The sequence below is a fragment of the Narcine bancroftii genome, chromosome 7, assembly GCF_036971445.1.
Source record: "Narcine bancroftii isolate sNarBan1 chromosome 7, sNarBan1.hap1, whole genome shotgun sequence".
NCBI lineage: Eukaryota > Metazoa > Chordata > Chondrichthyes > Torpediniformes > Narcinidae > Narcine > Narcine bancroftii.
This window is the reverse complement of record NC_091475.1, coordinates 206364715-206384835: the sequence shown is the minus strand read 5'-3', so window position 1 is coordinate 206384835 and position 20121 is coordinate 206364715. Positions and strand designations below refer to the sequence as shown.

The 20121-nt window shown below is 46.0% G+C and overlaps 1 protein-coding gene across 2 annotated transcripts in view; it reads right to left on the bottom strand.

Annotated features, from left to right (window-relative positions):
* Positions 1-13063, bottom strand: part of LOC138739632 (uncharacterized) — a 34738-nt gene extending 21675 nt beyond the window's left edge. For both annotated transcript variants that reach the window (XM_069892074.1, XM_069892075.1), the window contains exons 1-2: positions 12927-13063; positions 11702-11832 (exon numbers count right to left, since the gene is read on the bottom strand). In XM_069892074.1, coding sequence (XP_069748175.1) covers positions 11702-11832; positions 12927-12958 — 163 coding nt within the window. In that variant the 5' untranslated portion in view covers positions 12959-13063. The remainder of the gene's footprint in view (positions 1-11701; positions 11833-12926) is intronic.
* Between the last annotated feature and the right edge of the window lie 7058 nt (positions 13064-20121).

Genomic DNA, 20121 nt, shown 5'->3' with positions numbered 1-20121 from the left:
ACCTCTTAAATTTAGTGGGCGTAAGATGCCCAGCGGCAACAAGCAACCAGGCTCTTTGTCAAGGGTTGACATTATGTTTTTCTTTAACACTGCATGTTTTGATAAATGAAACATGCTGTATTTGCTAATGAATAAACTATCAAAATGTACCCATTCATCTCTTCTTTATTCCTCCTTAAGTTTGAAATTTTAAAAGCACTGCCCGAGAATCCAGAATATCTGAAAATCCGGACTGACCCAATCTGCGAACAGCCCGGATTTCTGGACTACTGTAGGAGGAGGTTGATCACCATGAATAACATGTGGGGAGTATCGAGGAACTTTGGTAAGTGTGGGCTTGGGAACCAGGGGCTGAGAAAGGAGACCGAAACTGGGGTTCACCGGTGGACAGGACAGGAGGCCAAGTGGCTACAGCGATTATGGGGGCGCAGGGGGCGGCAACATCAGAGGAGGTGGTGGGATCCACGGACACTCTCTGAAGGGGGATTTCCCCGTGGCTCCTCTATCTCATCTTGGTAGGGGTGGTGGATTAATGACACCTCTTTGTGTGTCTCTCCAGGGAAAAATCCTCGAACCTTGATAAATCCCTAAAGGTGGGATCACAGGAAGATAAGGTGGTGACAAAGGCATTCAGGGTTGCAGAACCTCACCAGGACACACAGCACCCACAGGAAGCAAATGGAAACCAGCGTTTGAGGGATAGAGGGTGCGGATTCAATTTTGAAATTTAAGAGAAGATTGGACAGGTATGTGGATGCAAAGTGTATGGAGGGCCATGATCAGGGTGAAGATCAATGGGACTGGGGAGAACTTTGAAAAGACTAGATGGGCTGAAGGGCCTGCTTCTGTGCTGTACTCTTCTATGGTTCTAATAGGTAGTGTTACGAGCCCATAAACCCAGCAGCAATAGATATTCACCAAGACAAATGGTTACTTAAACAAATGTTGCTTTTAATGATCTTTAAACATGAAAACAGGATCAAATTCTAACTTATCTCTATTAACTTAACTAACCTAACTTAACCCCCTTCTAATTTTAAGTACACATGTGTATAATGTGTATATAAGTTCAGAAAAGTTAATCGATTCACAGTCCAATCTCACTTCTCATTTCCTCCAAGTTCACTGGTTGCAGACAATTCTTATACTGTGCACAGAATTTAACATTTATGAAGTTCACCAGGCTTTGGTGCTTTGGTTATCACTCAGGAAGGTTCTTGTCAGTTTTCAGAGAGAGATTTGTTGCTTGCTGGACATAAACTGATTCCTTTTAATCAGCCACTTTCAGTGTCTTGCCGAAGAAACTTGCCCCATCAGGGTTCTCCAGATAATAACCTCTTTCTTTCAGGTCACCACAGAGTTCCTTTTTGTTTTTCTTATTTCAAGCGAAACATTAGACAGCCAGTCCTCTCCTCTTGCATGAATCACAAGGGCTTTGATCGAGCTGAACTAAGCACTCACAACCCGTCTTCCAAATGGGGGGTTTTCCACAAGCTTGCCAGCTTGTCCTGTTCCAGTCCCAGCTGCTGCTGCTGACTGTAAAACTGCAGAACTGAATTCCATCCCCCCCACTCTCTCTCTCTCTCTCTTGCTCAGAGAGAAAGCCTGTTTAACTCTCTCTGCTTGCAAAACCACATGACCCTCTTAGAACAGCAAGTTCCCCTCCAGACAGCCTGCAGATCCAACGAGTTCTTTCATCTGTTACTTTTTTGTAAACAACAATCCGTTAGTGAAGTCTCTTCAGCACTCTCCAAAGTTTTTGCAAAGTTATTTGGAGCCGGTCTGTCTAGCATGAGGAGAGCTCCAGTATTTTAAATAAGATCTGTTTTAAAGTGTTTGTATGTGATCTACACTAAAAAAACCTGCCCCAATTTATCGCCCAAAAACATATCTATAATTTGCCACAGTAGCATGGAAATAAAATGAGGCAACGGGAGGAATAACGGGCCAAATCAACCTAGATCATTACAGCACAGTACAGGCCATTCATCCTATGATGTTGGGCTGACCTATATGAACCTACTGAATGACAATCCATTCCTTCCTGTCCTCACATCCATCATCTCCTATTTATCCTCCATTCTCTTGCCTATTTAAACATTTTTTTAATGTTTCCATTGTACCAACCTGTACCACCACGCCCAGCAATGCATTCCAGGCACCCACCAATCTCTGTATATATATATATATATATATATATATATGTGAGAAAAACCTACCCCTAATGTCTCCCCTCAACTTTTCTCCCCTCTCCCTTAAACAGGTGTCCTCTAGTATTTGCTTCTGTCACCCCAGGAAACAGTTGCTGGCTGGTCACCCTACCTAAGCCACTCATAATCTGACCCACCTCCATTAAGTCACCTCTCTTCCTCTGTTTCTTCAGGCAAATGACACGAGAGATCTACAATGCAGCAATAAGCAAACCTAACGAGCTCCTTAAGAACAAATCATTTGCAGAGTTGTGAGAAAAGAGTGGGAGTGGGACAGACAATATTGCTCTCCTGTGAACCAACACTAACTTTTGGTCTAGCAGTTACATTACATCAAATGTGACATGTAAAATGGGGAATGCCATGTTAAAATATGGTTGTAGGTGTTACAATATTGTTCAGATCAGTGATTTCCCAAACTTTTTTATTTCTACTCACCTTCTTTTCTTTGGCTTGGCTTCGCGGACGAAGATTTATGGAGGGGGTAAAAAGTCCACGTCAGCTGCAGGCTCGTTTGTGGCTGACAAGTCCGATGCGGGACAGGCAGACACGATTGCAGCGGTTGCAGGGGAAAATTGGTGGGTTGGGGTTGGGTGTTGGGTTTTTCCTCCTTTGCCTTTTGTCAGTGAGGTAGGCTCTGCGGTCTTCTTCAAAGGAGGTTGCTGCCCGCCAAACTGTGAGGCGCCAAGATGCACGGTTTGAGGCGATATCAGCCCACTGGCGGTGGTCAATGTGGCAGGCACCAAGAGATTTCTTTAGGCAGTCCTTGTACCTTTTCTTTGGTGCACCTCTGTCACGGTGGCCAGTGGAGAGCTCGCCATATAACACGATCTTGGGAAGGCGATGGTCCTCCATTCTGGAGACGTGACCCATCCAGCGCAGCTGGATCTTCAGCAGTGTCGACTCGATGCTGTCGACCTCTGCCATCTCGAGTCCTTCTCCATTAACAATGGCGTGAAGCAAGGCTGTGTTCTGGCACCAACCCTCTTTTCAATCTTCTTCAGCATGATGCTGAACCAAGCCATGAAAGACCCCAACAATGAAGACGCTGTTTACATCCGGTACCGCACGGATGGCAGTCTCTTCAATCTGAGGCGCCTGCAAGCTCACACCAAGACACAAGAGAAACTTGTCCGTGAACTACTCTTTGCAGACGATGCCGCTTTAGTTGCCCATTCAGAGCCAGCTCTTCAGCGCTTGACGTCCTGCTTTGCGGAAACTGCCAAAATGTTTGGCCTGGAAGTCAGCCTGAAGAAAACTGAGGTCATCCATCAGCCAGCTCCCCACCATGATTACCAGCCCCCCCACATCTCCATCGGGCACACAAAACTCAAAACGGTCAACCAGTTTACCTATCTCGGCTGCACCATTTCATCAGATGCAAGGATCGACAATGAGATAGACAACAGACTCGCCAAGGCAAATAGCGCCTTTGGAAGACTACACAAAAGAGTCTGGAAAAACAACCAACTGAAAAACCTCACAAAGATAAGCGTATACAGAGCCGTTGTCATACCCACACTCCTGTTCGGCTCCGAATCATGGGTCCTCTACCGGCACCACCTACGGCTCCTAGAACGCTTCCACCAGCGTTGTCTCCGCTCCATCCTCAACATCCATTGGAGCGCTTACATCCCTAACGTCGAAGTACTCGAGATGGCAGAGGTCGACAGCATCGAGTCCACGCTGCTGAAGATCCAGCTGCGCTGGATGGGTCACGTCTCCAGAATGGAGGACCATCGCCTTCCCAAGATCGTGTTATATGGCGAGCTCTCCACTGGCCACCGTGACAGAGGTGCACCAAAGAACAGGTACAAGGACTGCCTAAAGAAATCTCTTGGTGCCTGCCACATTGACCACCGCCAGTGGGCTGATATCGCCTCAAACCGTGCATCTTGGCGCCTCACAGTTTGGCGGGCAGCAACCTCCTTTGAAGAAGACCGCAGAACCTACCTCACTGACAAAAGGCAAAGGAGGAAAAACCCAACACCCATCCCCAACCAACCAATTTTCCCCTGCAACCACTGCAATCGTGTCTGCCTGTCCCGCATCGGACTTGTCAGCCACAAACGAGTCTGCAGCTGACGTGGACTTTTTAACCCCTCCATAAATCTTCGTCCGCGAAGCCAAGCCAAAGAAAAAAAAAAACAAAGAAAGAGGTGAAAGACCCCAACAATGAAGACGCTGTTTACATCCGGTACCGCACGGATGGCAGTCTCTTCAATCTGAGGCGCCTGCAAGCTCACACCAAGACACAAGAGAAACTTGTCCGTGAACTACTCTTTGCAGACGATGCTGCTTTAGTTGCCCATTCAGAGCCAGCTCTTCAGCGCTTGACGTCCTGCTTTGCGGAAACTGCCAAAATGTTTGGCCTGGAAGTCAGCCTGAAGAAAACTGAGGTCTTCCATCAGCCAGCTCCCCACCATGATTACCAGCCCCCCCACATCTCCATCGGGCACACAAAACTCAAAACGGTCAACCAGTTTACCTATCTCGGCTGCACCATTTCTACTCACCTACCACTTTAAGTAATCCCATAGAGCACCTATGGCATAGGGATTACTTAAGGTGGTAGGTGAGTAGAAAGAAAATGTTTGAATATCACTGGTATAGAGGGACCACAGTCGGTGCCTCAGTTACGATGAGACAGGATGATCCCTGGGAATGCTCTCTGGTGTGGGACACATCTTCATTTGTATTCCATGGCATCTTTGGGCATTTCATCCTCTTAACACCCTCTGTCAAGGCAGGTCCACCACAGGCTGATCAGACCCCAATGTGTGTCCCATCTCGATTTATCCTAGTGGTCATTTTGAAGCCCAGATAGTATCCCTCCTTTTCAGCCAGAGCCAGTGACTGCTTGCTTCAGCTGAGTCGGAGAGGGATTTAATCATCTCTCTGAAGGGCCTGCCCTGAGATTCCTACTTCCCTTAGAGGCCGGGTCATGGATTCGGTAACAAATCCTCCACAACCGACGTCAACCGGGCGCACCCTCACTCTCCAACCTCGCTCTTCTGCCTTGTCCATGGCACCCTCCCAAGGGACTGCCAGCTCAATGATGAAAACACTGGAGCGGAGTAACGGATGTGGTCTGGAAAGGTGAGTGGCTGACTGAGGTCCACAAGCAGTTTCCAGTCTCTCTGGCCTATGTCTGTGAGGGAGGGTCCTCTCTGATTAAAGGTGTTAAGAATGGGAGGGAGACCTGGGTGTTTGGCGGCAAGACATTCGATCTTCTTCTCTTTGAGTTCGTCTGCTAGGCATCTTAGCGTTGCAAGGCTTATCGACCTTGAGTTAGACTGACATTGCCCCCAACCACACATTCTGGGGACATGCTGGATCTTCTTCCAATCACAGATTTCAGTTTAGGTGCCTTGTCTCCCTCATCCACCTCCTGTCTTTGGAACCATGTTCCTTTCCCTGTGCTCCCCCTCCACTATTTCATTCAGGGAATCTGCCACCATTTTTTCACACCTTGATGAAGGGCTCAAGCCCGAAACGTCGGCGATGTATCTTTCTCTTTGCTCCATAAAATGCACTGTGATCTGCTGGATTTCTCCAGCTTTGCGTTTTTACTCCAAGTCAGCAGACTTCCTTCCGTGTCTTACCTTTAGGTAAAGGACGGCTTGTTCTATTTGACTCCTTACTCCACAGGCCCTTGCAGGTTCGCCTCCTCCTCTTATCGCAGGTTCGCCTCCTCCTCTTATCGCAGGTTCGCCTCCTCCTCTTATCGCCCCTCCCATCCCGCCCATTGCCCTTGGCTTTGACAAATTGATTTTACTGATCTTTAACTCTTCTCTCTTTATTTGTCACAAATTTGTTGAGGAAAATAGAAATGATTCAAAGCACCAGAGCGCAAATCAAAATGGATACTGTCAAATAATAAAAAAATGTTGGTCCTCTAGAATAAAGTTATCAGTTACTTCACTAGGGAATATCTGCCAATACTAATGGAAAAGTGGGAACGATTAAACATCTCCTATATCTCCCTTTATCAGTGTCCCTGGTCCTCCTGATATCACCTGTAACTGACATGATTCTCATAGCCAATAAACACCCAACTATTTATTCTCTCCATTCTGGTGGTGATACAACCACCAGCCGACTGCAGGGGGCGATCTCTGTACCTGCGGGAAGACCATCTAAGGGGCTGACTCCACCCGGCCGGCTGTCAATCAGCCGACCCGAATATAGACCTGAGGTGCCCCCTCCTGAGCCAGTCACACAGGGAGCCAGTAAGGCATGAAATGGTGTTCAGACTTCTACTGGAATAAAGCCTGTTGTGCAGTCTTTTGAGCTTTATGCTTGCTGCTACCTCAGCTCCCCACACCTTGACGAAGGGCTCAAACCCAAAACTTTGGATATTCATCTTTATCTTTGCTCTATAAAGTACACTGTCTGACCTGCTGAGTTTCTCCAGCATTTTCTCTCTCTTTCGCACACCCTCTCGTTTTCTCTCTCTCCCTCTCTCTCGTCCCCTCTTCCTATTTTCTCTCTGTTTCTCCCTTATTTCTCTCTTTCTCCCAGCCCCTCTCACTCCCTCTCTTTTTCTTTATCTCCCCTCTTCATTTTCTCTCTTGCATGCATTCTCCAGACATGATCAACTTTTCGGTCAGCGGCCTCATTTCAGAAATGATCAGATTGGATAAAATCAGCCACTGAATGTTGATCATACTTAAGGCAAAGCGATTGATTAGATACTAGTTATTGTCATATAAATGTCATATGACGTGAAATTGTCTTTAATCTGCCATAAGGCAGACAAAGATTTGTCATCAGGTCTGCCTGGCAACCCTTACAGTCAGAGAAAAATAGCAGATGGAATTTAATGAAAACAAGTGTGAGGTTGTTGCATTTTGGAAGGACAAACCAAGAAATTTCACAGTAAATGGTTGGGCACTGAGGAGCGTGGTAGAACAGAGGGACCTGTGAATACAGATACATTATTCCCTGAAAGTGGCATCACAGGTGGATAGGGTTGTAAAGAGAAATTTTGGCATCTTGGCCTTCCCCCTTTGGTTCGGACATCTCTCATGTTCCCCACACCTTGATGAAGGGCTCAAGCCAGAAACGTTGGTGATGTATCTTTACCTTTGCTACATAAAGGCACTGTTTGACCTGCTGAATTTCTCCAGCATTTGTGTGTTTTTTCAAAGTACTGAGTACAGGAGTTGGGATGTTCTGGTATAAGACATTGGTGAGGCTAAATCTGGAGTATTGTGTGCAGTTTTGGTCACTGAACTACAGGAAAGATAGCAATTCAATTAGATAGAAACAGTGCAGAGGAGATTTACTAGGATGTTGCTTGGACTTCAGGAACTGAGTTACAGTGAAAGGATAAACAGGTTAGGACTTTATTCCCTAGAGCGTAGAAGATTGAGGGGAGATTTAATAGAGTTATTTAAAATTATGAGGGGAAATGACAGAGTAAATGTAGATAGGCTTTTTCCACTGAGGGTAGTTGAGATACAAACCAGAGGACATGAGTTACGAGTGAAAGGGGAAAGGTTTAGGGGGAACTTCTTCACATAGAGTGGTGGGAGTGTGGAACGAGCTGCCAGCTGAGATGGTGAATGTGGGCTCAGTTTTAACATTTAAGAAGAACGTGGATGGGAGGGGTTTTGGAGAGCTATGGACTGGGTGCAGATCAGTGGGTCTAGGCAAAAAAAATGGTTAGGCACAGACTAGAAGGGCCGAGGGGGCTTGTTTCTGTTCTGTACTTTTCTATGGGTTCTAAAGAGAACCAAAAGTGATTCCCCCCCAGATTCACTGAGTATCTGTAGCACACTCCAGTACTCCCACAGCCTCCGCAGCCGCACATGACTCCAGTTCAGTTCAAACCACCGGCAATCCTTCGGGAACCCTCCTTGCCCTCAGCACTCTCTCGAATCCTGGTTCTGATACCTGACTCTCATTCTCTCAATTCCTCCGTCTCTGTCGCATCTGCATATAGGATGAGGACCTCCATGCCACATTATCAGAGATGTTCTCCTTCTTCAAATAATGTGGCTTTCCCTCTCCCACCATCAACTTGGCCCTCACCCACATATCCTCCATTACCCGTACATTTGCCTTGGCTCCCTCTGCCCCCATGCAACAAGGATAGAATCCACCAACCTCCGCATCCAACACATCCTCCTCCACCATTTCCTCCCCCTACTACATGATCCCACTCAACACATATACCCCTCCCTTCCTCTCTCTGCCTTCCACAGGGACTGCTTTCTCCATGACTCCCTTGTCCACTCCTCCCTCCCCACCAATCGTCCCCTTGGGACCTAACCCTGTGTACGTAGGAGATACTTGCCCCCACACCTCCTCCTTCACCACCATTCTGGTCCCCAAACAAACATTTCACTTGTGAATCTGCAGGGATTGTCTACTGCATCTGGTGCTCCTGCTGTAGCCTCCTGTACTTCAGAGAGACTGGATGCAGACTGGGATATCGCTTTGTTGAGCACCTTGGGTCTGTCCGCCGCATTTGTGTGGATCTTCCAGAGGCTACCCATTTCAATTCCACATCCAATTCCCTTCCTGACATGGTCTCATGCACTTGCTCATTGAGACCACCCACAAATTGGAGGAACAGCACCTCATCCTCTGACTGGGCACCCTCCAACCAGATGCCATTAATATTGACTTCTCTAGCTTTCGTTAAACCCCCTTCCCCCTCACTTCTACCCCCGCCACCTTCCCCCAGCTCTGTCTCTCCCTCCCCTCTCTCCTTTCACACAAACATGATAAATTCTTACCTCATCCCTTATCATATCCAATTAACACCCCCAGCCAGCACTGTCTGAATTCTGGGATTTCCTGCTTCTGGCTCATTCTTTGAAGAAGGGCTCAGGCCCGAAACATCGGCAATGTATCTTTGTTTTCTATTGATGCCGAAATGACGGGCTAGTTCCTCCAGTATTTTGATGTGCTTTTACTACAATCACAACGGCTGGTTGTCATGAGCCAATGTCCAGCAGCCCGCAGCCTGGTGTGAATCTTTTGACCAAGCCGGCAGCAGCCTGCCACCTCGCCCACATCTCGCCAACAGCTCACCGCCTGGTGGCTGTGCCTCAGCCACTGAACCCCCTCGCTGGTCCGCCACCGTGGTGGTCACCTTCCTGTAGTGTCGTCTCCTCTGCTTCTCCTTCTCAACAGGGGGTGTTCTCCCCATTTCTGCCAGGTCCACTGCTTCCCCCAGAGCCTGCAACCCCTTGTGGCCACTGCTGAACGTAGGTGCCGCCATCATGGGCCCAGATCCCGCGGCCACAGGATCTTAAATAAAACACAGTCGGCTCCTTTAACAGGTCGTTTAAAGCTTGTAATAAGCTCTTTATGAAAAACCTCAAATGCCTCATCTTAACGTCAGCCTCTACCCTCTCCTTACACAACTAACAAGAGTTCTACTGCATTAATACTGTAGAATAAATAAATATCTACCATTGACCAAAGTTTAAAAGCAACAAAAAGGGAAAAAAAAAGTTAATTAGAAAATTAACTATTTCTAATAGAAAAAAGTAATAAAGGCATACAACTGATAAATTGACAAATTATATCATTATTTAATTAATCATATAAATCACACAATTAATTACAGGAAGCAATACAGCTCAGTACAGGCCATCGATGTTGTGCCATCCCATATATTCCTTCCAAAAAAAATCCCAAACCCTTTGTACCCAGTATCCCTCTATTCTTCCATCCATGTGCCTGTCTAAGAGTCTCTTAAATGCCTCTAATGTTTCAACGTCCACTACTATTCCTGGCAAAGCAATCCAGGCACCCACAACTCTCTGTGTAAAAAAACATATTCCTGATGCCTCCCCTAAACTTCCCTCCGTTTACTTTGTAAACACGTTGTCTGGTGTTTGCTGATCCTGCCCTGGGGAGCAGATGCTGGGTGTCCGCCCTATCTATGCCTCTCAGAATTTTGTCAACCTCTATTAAGTCTCCTCTCATCCTCCTTCAATCCAAAGAGAAAAGTCCCAGCCCTGCTAACCTTGCCACTTAAGACTTGCTTTCTTTCTCTTTCTTTCTTTGGCTTGGCTTCGCGGACGAAGATTTATGGAGGGGTAAATGTCCACGTCAACTGCAGGCTCGTTTGTGGCTGACAAGTCCGATGCGGGACAGGCAGACACGGTTGCAGCGGTTGCAGGGGAAAATTGGTTGGTTGGGGTTGGGTGTTGGGTTTTTCCTCCTTTGTTTTTTGTCAGTGAGGTGGGCTCTGCGGTCTTCTTCAAAGGAGGTTGCTGCCCGCCGAACTGTGAGGCGCTAAGATGCACGGTTTGAGGCGATATCAGCCCACTGGCGGTGGTCAATGTGGCAGGCACCAAGAGATTTCTTTAGGCGGTCCTTGTTTCTAATCCAGATAAATCTCTGCACCTCTCCATAGCTACCACATTCTTCCTATAATGTGGTGTCCAGAACTGAACACAATACTTCAAGTGTGATCTTATCAAAGATTTGTAGAGTTGCAACATGACCTTTCGACTCTTGAACTCAATCCCCCACTAATGAAGCCCAGCAACCCATAGACCTTCTTAACTATTCTATCAATTTGCGCGGCGATATGTGGATTTGGACCCCAAGGTCCCCCTGTTCCTCCACACTGCTAAATATCTGACCATTAACCCTTTACTCAGCCTTCTGTCTATCCTTCCAAAATGCATCACCTCACACTCCTCAGAATTAAACTCCATCTGCCACTTTTCCGCCTAACTCTGCATCCTGTCTATAACCTCTTGTAATCCTCAACAGCCCCCAGCTGCATCCACAGCTCCTCCAAAACTTTGTGTCATCCGCAAACATTCTGACCCATCCTTCCGCCTCTTCATCCAGGGGTCATTTATATATTAAAAAAATCACAAAGAGCAGGGGTCCCACACAGAAACCTGTGGGACTCCACTAGCCACTGACCTCTGGGCAGGATGATTCCCGTCTACTACTACTCCCTCCTTTGTACGCGCAAGCTAATTTTTAACCCACACAGCCAAGGCTCCCTGGATTAAAACTTTCTGAATGATGGGCGGACCTTGTCAAATTTGTTCATCATAAATTAATGCATTAATCAACACATGAAAAAAAATCATTTGTCATTCAATACAATTCCAATCTAATGTTGATTAGTTTAATTGAAAAAAAAGTTTTGATGTAATAGCATTAAAAGTTGAGGTGTGAACAGCTGAGTGATTTAGTGTTGACATCCAGAAACCGATTGTATTCACACTGGCAATAGATAAGAGGTTATAAATTGTAGAGAGAGTTCTGAGAAACTACACGCCATGTAAGTGTACTAACTTTTAAATTCCTAAAATCTGGAGATTTTCTTGAGCGATGAGATCAATTAAACTTTTTTTTCTAACGGAGGAGCACAAATAAATTCAAGCCCTCTTGAGGTTCTCCCATCAAGCAGAGTTCGACTGACATTGAGCTTTCACTGATGTGTAAATTGGATAGCAAATACACAGATGTCATAACAGAACACAGAGGATTATCTTTACCTGCTAAACACGAGATCGTAGCCATGAGTGTGAGTGAGCTCATCACAGGAATCATCGCCAAAAATAAATCCTTCTCCTCCACTGCAACCTGCCAACGGCCGCGGTGGTTTGTGTCTGGATCTTGCAAGTATCTACAAAAAATACAATTTGTGGTCAGCTATTTCCTTTCAAAGAAGCAAAGCAATTCGATGAAGAACGTACGATCAAAACTTAAGTTTTGAGACATTTATGAATGGAAAAATGACCAAAAAAAAACATTATTCACACACACAAATTATCACTCAAACGCAGAGTGATCCCAACCTCTTGATCTACGATTGATTGCAGATCAGATATTTACTGCTCTTCACTGTGGTGAACAAGCTGAAGCAATGCTCACCCACATGTTCATCTTGACAGTGCTGTCGGCTGTTCAATCATTCCCATTTCAAAGGAACGTGATCAAAAGAACGCAAAAAAAAAACATAGTAATCGTGAAAGGATTATTTAGGCTGCTTGAAGATTAAATGACTGGCAGGGCTAGTTGACACACATTGAGCGCACATTACAAAGAGTTTACTCAGAGCACAGCACAAGGAGGCAGGAGTTTCTCATTCAATCCCATGAGTACCAAAGCAAGATAGGGGAGCAGTGGCTGCTCTGCATCCCTGAAGGATAGTAGGTAACCAGGTGGGGGGTTTCAGACTGAGCTGACAATGTTGGAGGTGGTGGGGGGGGGGGGGGGGGTCCTGGTTAGTAGTGACGATTTTCTTGATATGAGCTTCCACAACTACCAGAGTCAGATATGAACATCAACGAAGAGCATTACAAACTGAAAGAGGGGCAGGTTATTTACTCGTATTTTTTGGACCACTTTTTTCAGGCCAGTTAAAGGGTGGGGGGGGGGGAGTCAAAAGTAAAGCTCAAAAATCTGCTTGAAAACATAGTACTGGAGAAACTCAGCAGTGTCGTTCATGTAGGTTACATGATCAAGCCGTCAACCACAAAGAAGACTTATCACACAGGGGTAAAGATGAACAATTACTTTATTAACAAAAATTCACCTTCAAACTTTAATTCAAAATCCCTCCTTTTATAACAATGCCCACTGGTCACTATGCAAATTTCTATAACTGTAAAATTAATAAATTCCCCAACCTAAATATGACATATGTAATCAAAGTCTAAGTTATATTTCCAACCAGCCCATAGAAAAACTTAAACACAAAACAAACACAAAACTCACAAAACTTCGATCTCAACCAAAGCAAAGATCATAAACAAAATTCAGTTTGTTTGGTAAACTGAAGCCAAAATATCTTTTAGCGAGAGAGATAGAGAGCACAAAATTCAAAGTGGTCTTGTGTTGTTTGCAGAGAGAGGATCCACGGGCTTGGTCCGGATCCTTCCGGCTGCCTTCGGAATGTTCATCCTTTTTGAAATCCCAACATTCTAAACTCTCCTCCAGACCATGACTCATGCTCTGGGCTTCCTTCCACTCCACAGCACCCTCAGTGGTGGTTTATCATCCAAGTCCAGAAATTTTAAAATCATTTTCTGCACATGCTCAGTCCGTCTCCCACTCTCTCAGCAGTCCACCTTCACCTTGGCTCTCTCAGGTAAACTGTCGCTTTTTAACATAAAATCACACAACACATAGGCCAATACACAATACAGAACTCTGTAACAGTAGCAAGGATAAAAATGCATGACCGACGTTTTGGGCTTGAGCCCATCAAGGTGTGGGAAAATGTCGGCAGGCATCTGAACAAAAGAGTTGGGGGAGTGGGGAGACGCGGTCGCAAAGGCAGGAGGTGATAGGTGGAGAAGGGAGGGAAGGGACAGCAGCAGTGGGGAGAAGGGATGGGTAGGTGAATAGAGAGGGGAGGAGAGCTGGAAAGAGGGATGGAAGGGGGAAAGGGGAGGGGAAAGATGAAGAACGTACAATCGAAACTTAAGTTTTGAGACATTTATGAATGGAAAACTGACCAAAAAAAATACATTATTCACACACACAAACTATCATTTAGCAGAAATCGGAAAAGTTGATGTTAACGCCATCCAGCTAGAGAGGGCCCAGACGGAAAATCAGGTGTTGTTCTTCTAATTTACGGGTGGTCTTGGTGGGAGGTTATGGACAGACATGCGAGTGTGGGAGTGTGATGCACAATGGAAATGGTTGGCTACTGGGGGGGTCCTCTGTCACTGGCATGGTCGGAGCGAATGTGGTCAGCGGTGCAGCCTCCCAGTCTGCGCCCAGTCTCTCCGGGAGCCGACATTTACATGGGTCACTACAGCACAGAAAACAGGCCCTTCTAATCTGTGCCGAAACATCATCTGACCTGCACCTAGTCCATAACCCTCCAGACCTCTCCCATCCATGTATCTATCCAATTTACTCTTAAAACCTGAGTGAGGTTGCATTTATCACGTCAGCTGGCAGCTCATTCCACACTCCCACCATTCTCTGAGTGAAGAAGTTCCCCCTGTATTTTTTTCCTTTGCTACATAGACACTCTTTGACATGCTGAGCTTCTCCACCATTTTGTGTTTTTGCAAGTTCCCCTTAATGTTCCCCCTAAACCTTTCCCTTTGGAGAAGGAGAAGCAGAGGAGATGACACTACAATGTGGCTACCACAGCAGTGGGCCAGCGAAGGGGCTCAGCGGCTGAAGGGCTCACTCAGGCTGCTGGCAACTTGTGGTCAGGGAACCTGCACGGGCTGCTGAAGCCTGGCTTCTGGGAAACAGATGTCAGGGCCAGGATTAGAGAGAGGGCTGAGGGCAAGAAGGGCCTCAGGCGCTGAAGGCTTCCCTGTTCGTGTTGGAGGTTTGGATCTGGACCTCGGGTTTCCATTGGTTTGAACAGGTGTCTGTGAAGCTGCAGAGGCCACTGGAGGTGAATCCACGGTCACTCAGTGACTCTGAAGGGACTCTCTTTTGCTTCTCAAATATCTCATACTGTAAGGGGCGCCAGGCAATATGAATGGCGACTCTTTATCTGCCTTATGGCAGGCAGCAGGCAGTTTTGCGTAATATACGTTTTGTATTATTACAAATTGACTATTAATCACATTATGTGTTCTGTTTTGATCATTGCTGAGAAGTAATTGAGTAGTTAAGTAGTGCTCTGTAAAGGCTAGTTATTTGGTTCCATTTGTCCAGTTTCTTTTATATGGCTTTTGAATTTCAATCTGCCAGTCGACCAATTTCAGATCATAACTAAGCAAGAGTTATCCTCGTCATCTTCTTCTCATTCCATTATGTGTGGTTGTTGTTCATCTCCCGATGAAATCCATTTCTCCTTCTTTGCTCCAACAAAAATCTCTTCTCCTTCCCTTCCCTGATCCATCGAGTGAGACCCCAAACTCTCCAGTGTCTCCGCAGCGTCATAGTGTTACTGTAGTAAGAACACAGGAATGCTGGAGGAACTCAGCAGATCTCGCAGCATCCAGAGGTACTGACCCTTCGGGCTCCAGCCCTTCTGAACGCCATCTCTTCTTCACCAGCTTATTCTTCTGAAGCCTCTTCCACTGGGCTTGAATCCCCTTCATGTTCTGATGTTGAAATGCCGGACTGCAAAAGGTTTTGAGGTGTCTTGGCTACAAAAGCTTTTGAACCAGACAGCTTGGGAGCCACAGTGTCCAATTCATTCCAATTCTAGACTTTCAGGACGCAGCAACCATTTATTTCTTTGGTTCTCACTCATTCACCATTTCTTCTGCAACTGCCATGCCAATTTGCATTTTAGGTGAAGACCCCACAACGGTACTTCATACCAATTTGCAGACTCCATTCGATTATAATGAGGTCATGACTATATTTTCACTCCTCATTATCTCACTCAGAAACATTCATGCCAATGCTATTTTTCCAAATGACTCAAGAGATTATGAAACTATTTAAAAGGTCACAAACTTTCTTCCATCCTTCTTTTCTACTGCACCGCGCATGCCAGATACAGTTTTAGTTTTTACTCCGGTCCCATCTTTGCGAGTCGACGCTGTGACAGAGTATATAAGGTTTGTTAGAATAGGTCACATACAAACACTTTAAAAGAGATCTTATTTAAAATACTGGAGCTCTACCCCATGCTAGACTTTTCGGCTCCACAGCTTTTGCAAAAGTTTTGAAGAGTGCTCAAGAGACTTCATTAATGGATTGTTGTTTACAAAAGACAACAGATGAAAGATCTTTTTGGAGCTGCATATTCTCTGGAAGAGAACTTGTTCTAAGAGGGTCATGTAGTTTTGCAAGCAGAGAGAGTCAAATAGACTTTCTCTTAGAGAGAGAGAGAGAGAGAGAGAGAGAGAGATCAGATCTGCAGAGTTACAGTCAACAACAGCATCTGGGACTGGAACAGGACAAGCTGGCAAGCTTGTGGAAAGCCCCATTTGGAAGATGGCCTGGTCAAAGCCCTTGTGGTTCATGCCAAAGGAGAGGACTGGCTGCCTAACATTTCACTTGGAATGTGAAACAAAAAGGAACTCTGATGACTTAAAAGAAAGAGGTTATCATCTGGAGAACCCTGAAGGGGCAAGTTTCGTCAGCAAGACACTGAAGTGGCTGATGGAAGTAAATCAGTTGTGGATGTCCTGGAACAACAAATCTCTCTCTGAGAACCGACAAGAACCTTCCTGAGCGGTCACCATTTACCTTTCGAGCACCAAAGCCTGGTGAACTTTATAGATATTACATTCCGTGCACAGTCTAAGAATTGCCTGCAACCAGTGAACTTGGAGGAGTGAGAAGTGAGATTGGACTGTGAAAGAACTTTTCTGAACTTACACACATTACATACACGTGGACTTAGAATTAGAAGGGGGTTAAGTTAGGTTAGTTAAGTTAATAGTGATAAGTTAAAGTTTGATCCTGTTTTCATGTTTAAAGATAATTAAAAGCAACTTTTGTTTAAGTAACCCTTTGTCTTGGTGAATATCTATTGCTGCTGGGTTTTAGGGTCTCTGGGCTCGTAACAATGCGATGAAGACTCTGGAGGAAGGTCCCTCTCCCGGGTCCTCGCCGGTGGATCCTCAGTGGCCTGCTTCATCGCTAAGGTAGGCCCAGCTTCTTCTCTTCAGACTTTTTGGTAGGAGTGAATTAAGGCATTTTCTTCTTAGGTGGCATCTTCAATATCCAGTTAGATGTTTTACATTGACCTTAATTTTTTGTGAAAGGAAAACCTTTTCAAAACAGGTACTTTTTTGATCAATCCCACGGGAGTCGTTAGTTTGCAAGCTGCTCCTCGTGGCATCGTGTGAACCCCCTCCCCCAGCCCCCCGCCCTTCTTCAAGGTAGGAACAAAAAGCAGGCAGATGCCTGAATAAAAGAAACGGCAGGGGGGAGCAGCACAGGTGAACAGACTACAGCCTGGGCTGGGGATTAAATAGTTCAGTGATGTAGCTGTCAAGTATGTCACCCTGAAGGAAAACTGCATCGTTGGTTCTCTCAGCATCCTGCGGAGGTCATTGAAAGTTTGTGACCTTTTAAATAGTTTCATAATCTCTTGAGTCATTTGGAAATAAAAGCATTGGCATGAATGTTTCTGAGTGAGATAATGAGGAGTGAAAATATAGTCATGACCTCATTATAATCGAATGGAGTCTGCAAATTGGTATGAAGTACCGTTGTGGGGACTTGACGTAAAATGCAAATTGGCATGGCAGTTGCAGAAGAAATGGTGAATGAGTGAGAACCAAAGAAAGAAATGGTTGCTGTGTCCTGAAAGTCTAGAATTGGAATGAATTGGACACTGTGGCTCCCAAGCCGTCTGGTTCAAAAGTTTTTGTAGCCAAGACACCTCAAAACCTTTTGCAATGGCATTTTGCATGAATATCGAGCACCGTCGCACTGAGCACTGGTGCACCTCAGGGCTGTGTGCTCAGCTCGCTGCCTGTTCACACAACTGACCCACAATTGCATCACCAGATCCAGCTCCAATAGTGTCATCAGGTTTGTAGGTGACATGACACAACGGTAGTCGGCCTCATCAGCAACAACGACGAGTTGCACTACAAAGGAAGAGGTGGAAAATCTTGTGAAATGGTGCGAGAGTAGCAACCTTTAACATAGTTAAAGAAATGATCGTGCACTTCAAGAGGACCAGGAATGACCACCCTCCTCTGTCAACAACTCTAGTAGGGAGAGTGGAGAGCACCAAGTACCTCGGAGTCCACTTAACTAGTGGACACTCAACATCTCCTCACTTGTCAGGAAGGTGCAACAGTGACTGCACTTCCTGAAAAGACTGAAGCGGGCAAGGCTACCAGCCACCATCATGTCAACCTTCTATAGGACCAGTATCGAGAGCATCCTGGCCGGCTACATTACAGTGTGGGTACGATTGCTGCAGAGAAATGGATCAGAGGTTAATCTACGGGACCATAAGAGTGGCAGAGAGGAGGTCTCCCTCCTTCCCCCCCCCACCCCATTGACATGATCTACCAGGATCATTGTCTGAAGAGGGCATGCAAAATCATTGAGGACCCCTTTCACCCTGCACAAAGCATCCTTTAGCTGTTCCCATTGGGGAAGAGATGCAGGAGTATCAGAGCCAGTACCACCAGGCTGAGGAACAGCTTCTTCCCACGGACAATGAGAACGCTGAACGACCAAGGAACTGCTCACACTAGCCATCGGAGAGCATATTCACAGAACAAATATCTATTTTTAAAATTTTTATAGATATAATACTTGTGAGTATGTGTGTTATGCTTGGTTGTATGTCTGGGTGTTTTCCACCGAGGATCGGAGATCACTGTTTCATCGGGTTGTACTTGTACAATCAGATGACAATAAACTTGACTTACATCGGGTGCTGTGATTGCTGGATAGCAGTTTAGAAACTTAGACTGATGTTTACAAGTTCAAGGTCAGGTTTATTGTCATATTTACCAAAGTTCAGTGAAAAAATTTGTTTAGAGAGCAGTCCAGTTTGACACCCCATACATAGTACAGTACAGCTCTTGGTCTGTACTTGAAATTTAGGAGTGTAATGGCACTGATTTACTACAGCTTACAAACAAATAAAGGATACACTCGCTCATTTCTTTCAGCTCACCATGGAGTTGACTTCCTTTTTCCTGTAGTCGCAATGACCCAAACACCACCCTCTGACCTTCTCCTTGGCTCAGTACCACATGGGTGATCCTGACGCTCTCACTCTCCTCCTCCTGCATCTGAGATCCATCACCCGTACACTGACGCTAAACCCACCCATGCGTGTGCGCCTTTACCCCCACACATCGCACCGCTTGCATCATTAGCGGTGGCTGGCACTGCTTCCGACGCAGGTAAGTACAAGGCTGCGATAGTGCCCCCCCCACCCCCACCCCCCAGCTTCCGAGCCATGCAGGGAGGAGACTGACTGGAAATGTCCCACTATGTTCTGGGTCTAGAGGGCTTACAGGACCAGGCAGTACCACCAAATCTCCGGTGCTTCCAACAAATACAACGTCCGTCGCCTCTACTACATCCTCGACCACCACGACTCCAACCAGGTCGATGGAAGGAATTCCATTGCTTGCCCAAAGCACGTCAGGGCTGCCATTTTCCACTCCAACTCAGTTATCTTCGAATGATGTGATGCTGGTACTTCACAAAATGCAATAAGCACTTGTTCCAGTTCCAATTGCTCCTGTTGACCAGGGGGAGAAGCCAATCCTTCTACCTTCCATGCGGAGGTCGTGGACATAATGAGCCCAGTGTTATCTGCCAACTGATCGGGGGTGGATATTCGAAGGACACTCACCAAATGCTCTTGAACATGATGAGGTGAACATCTTTTTCCAAAATTCACCCTCTACAGAATCTGTCTCAGCTATCTCCTGCACCACCTTCTCAACATCTGTGATGGTTATCTATCACCAAGGCTGTCATCAGCTAGTAAATGGGAAATACAAGTCAACCTAGGTGGCTGAGTACACCGCAGAATAGCCTCCTTAAGCATGTCGTATGGGAGATTACCATCTGGATCCCTTAAGACATCCTTCACTTCACAGGCAATTACTCTGGAAGTCACTCTACAAGTAAACCGTACTTCATCTTCTGACTTGTCACACTGAGGGCAGAGAAACGCGCTTCGACGATCGTGAATTATTAATAAAAATTGGCGGGGGGGGGGATCCATTTTGACCTCCCTGACTCCTCCTGTAAAGGGCTTATCCTCCTCACTATTAATTTTAAATTAGAAGGTGCTGTAAACTCACGGGGTCACCACTTGTAAAGACACTGATTTACCCAACTTACAGACTGTGATGTGCTGTGGTGCAGTGAGCAAACTCAAAACGCGAGAAACGATTGTACTACAGGCTTTAATCGATTTAAACTCTGTACACACCAGTTGTCATATCTTGCTGGCTCCACGTGTGCCCGACTGTCTTCTGCTGGCCAAGTGTCTGACTGACATGGGTGGGGCCGGCTCGAGTCTATATACAGGTGGGGC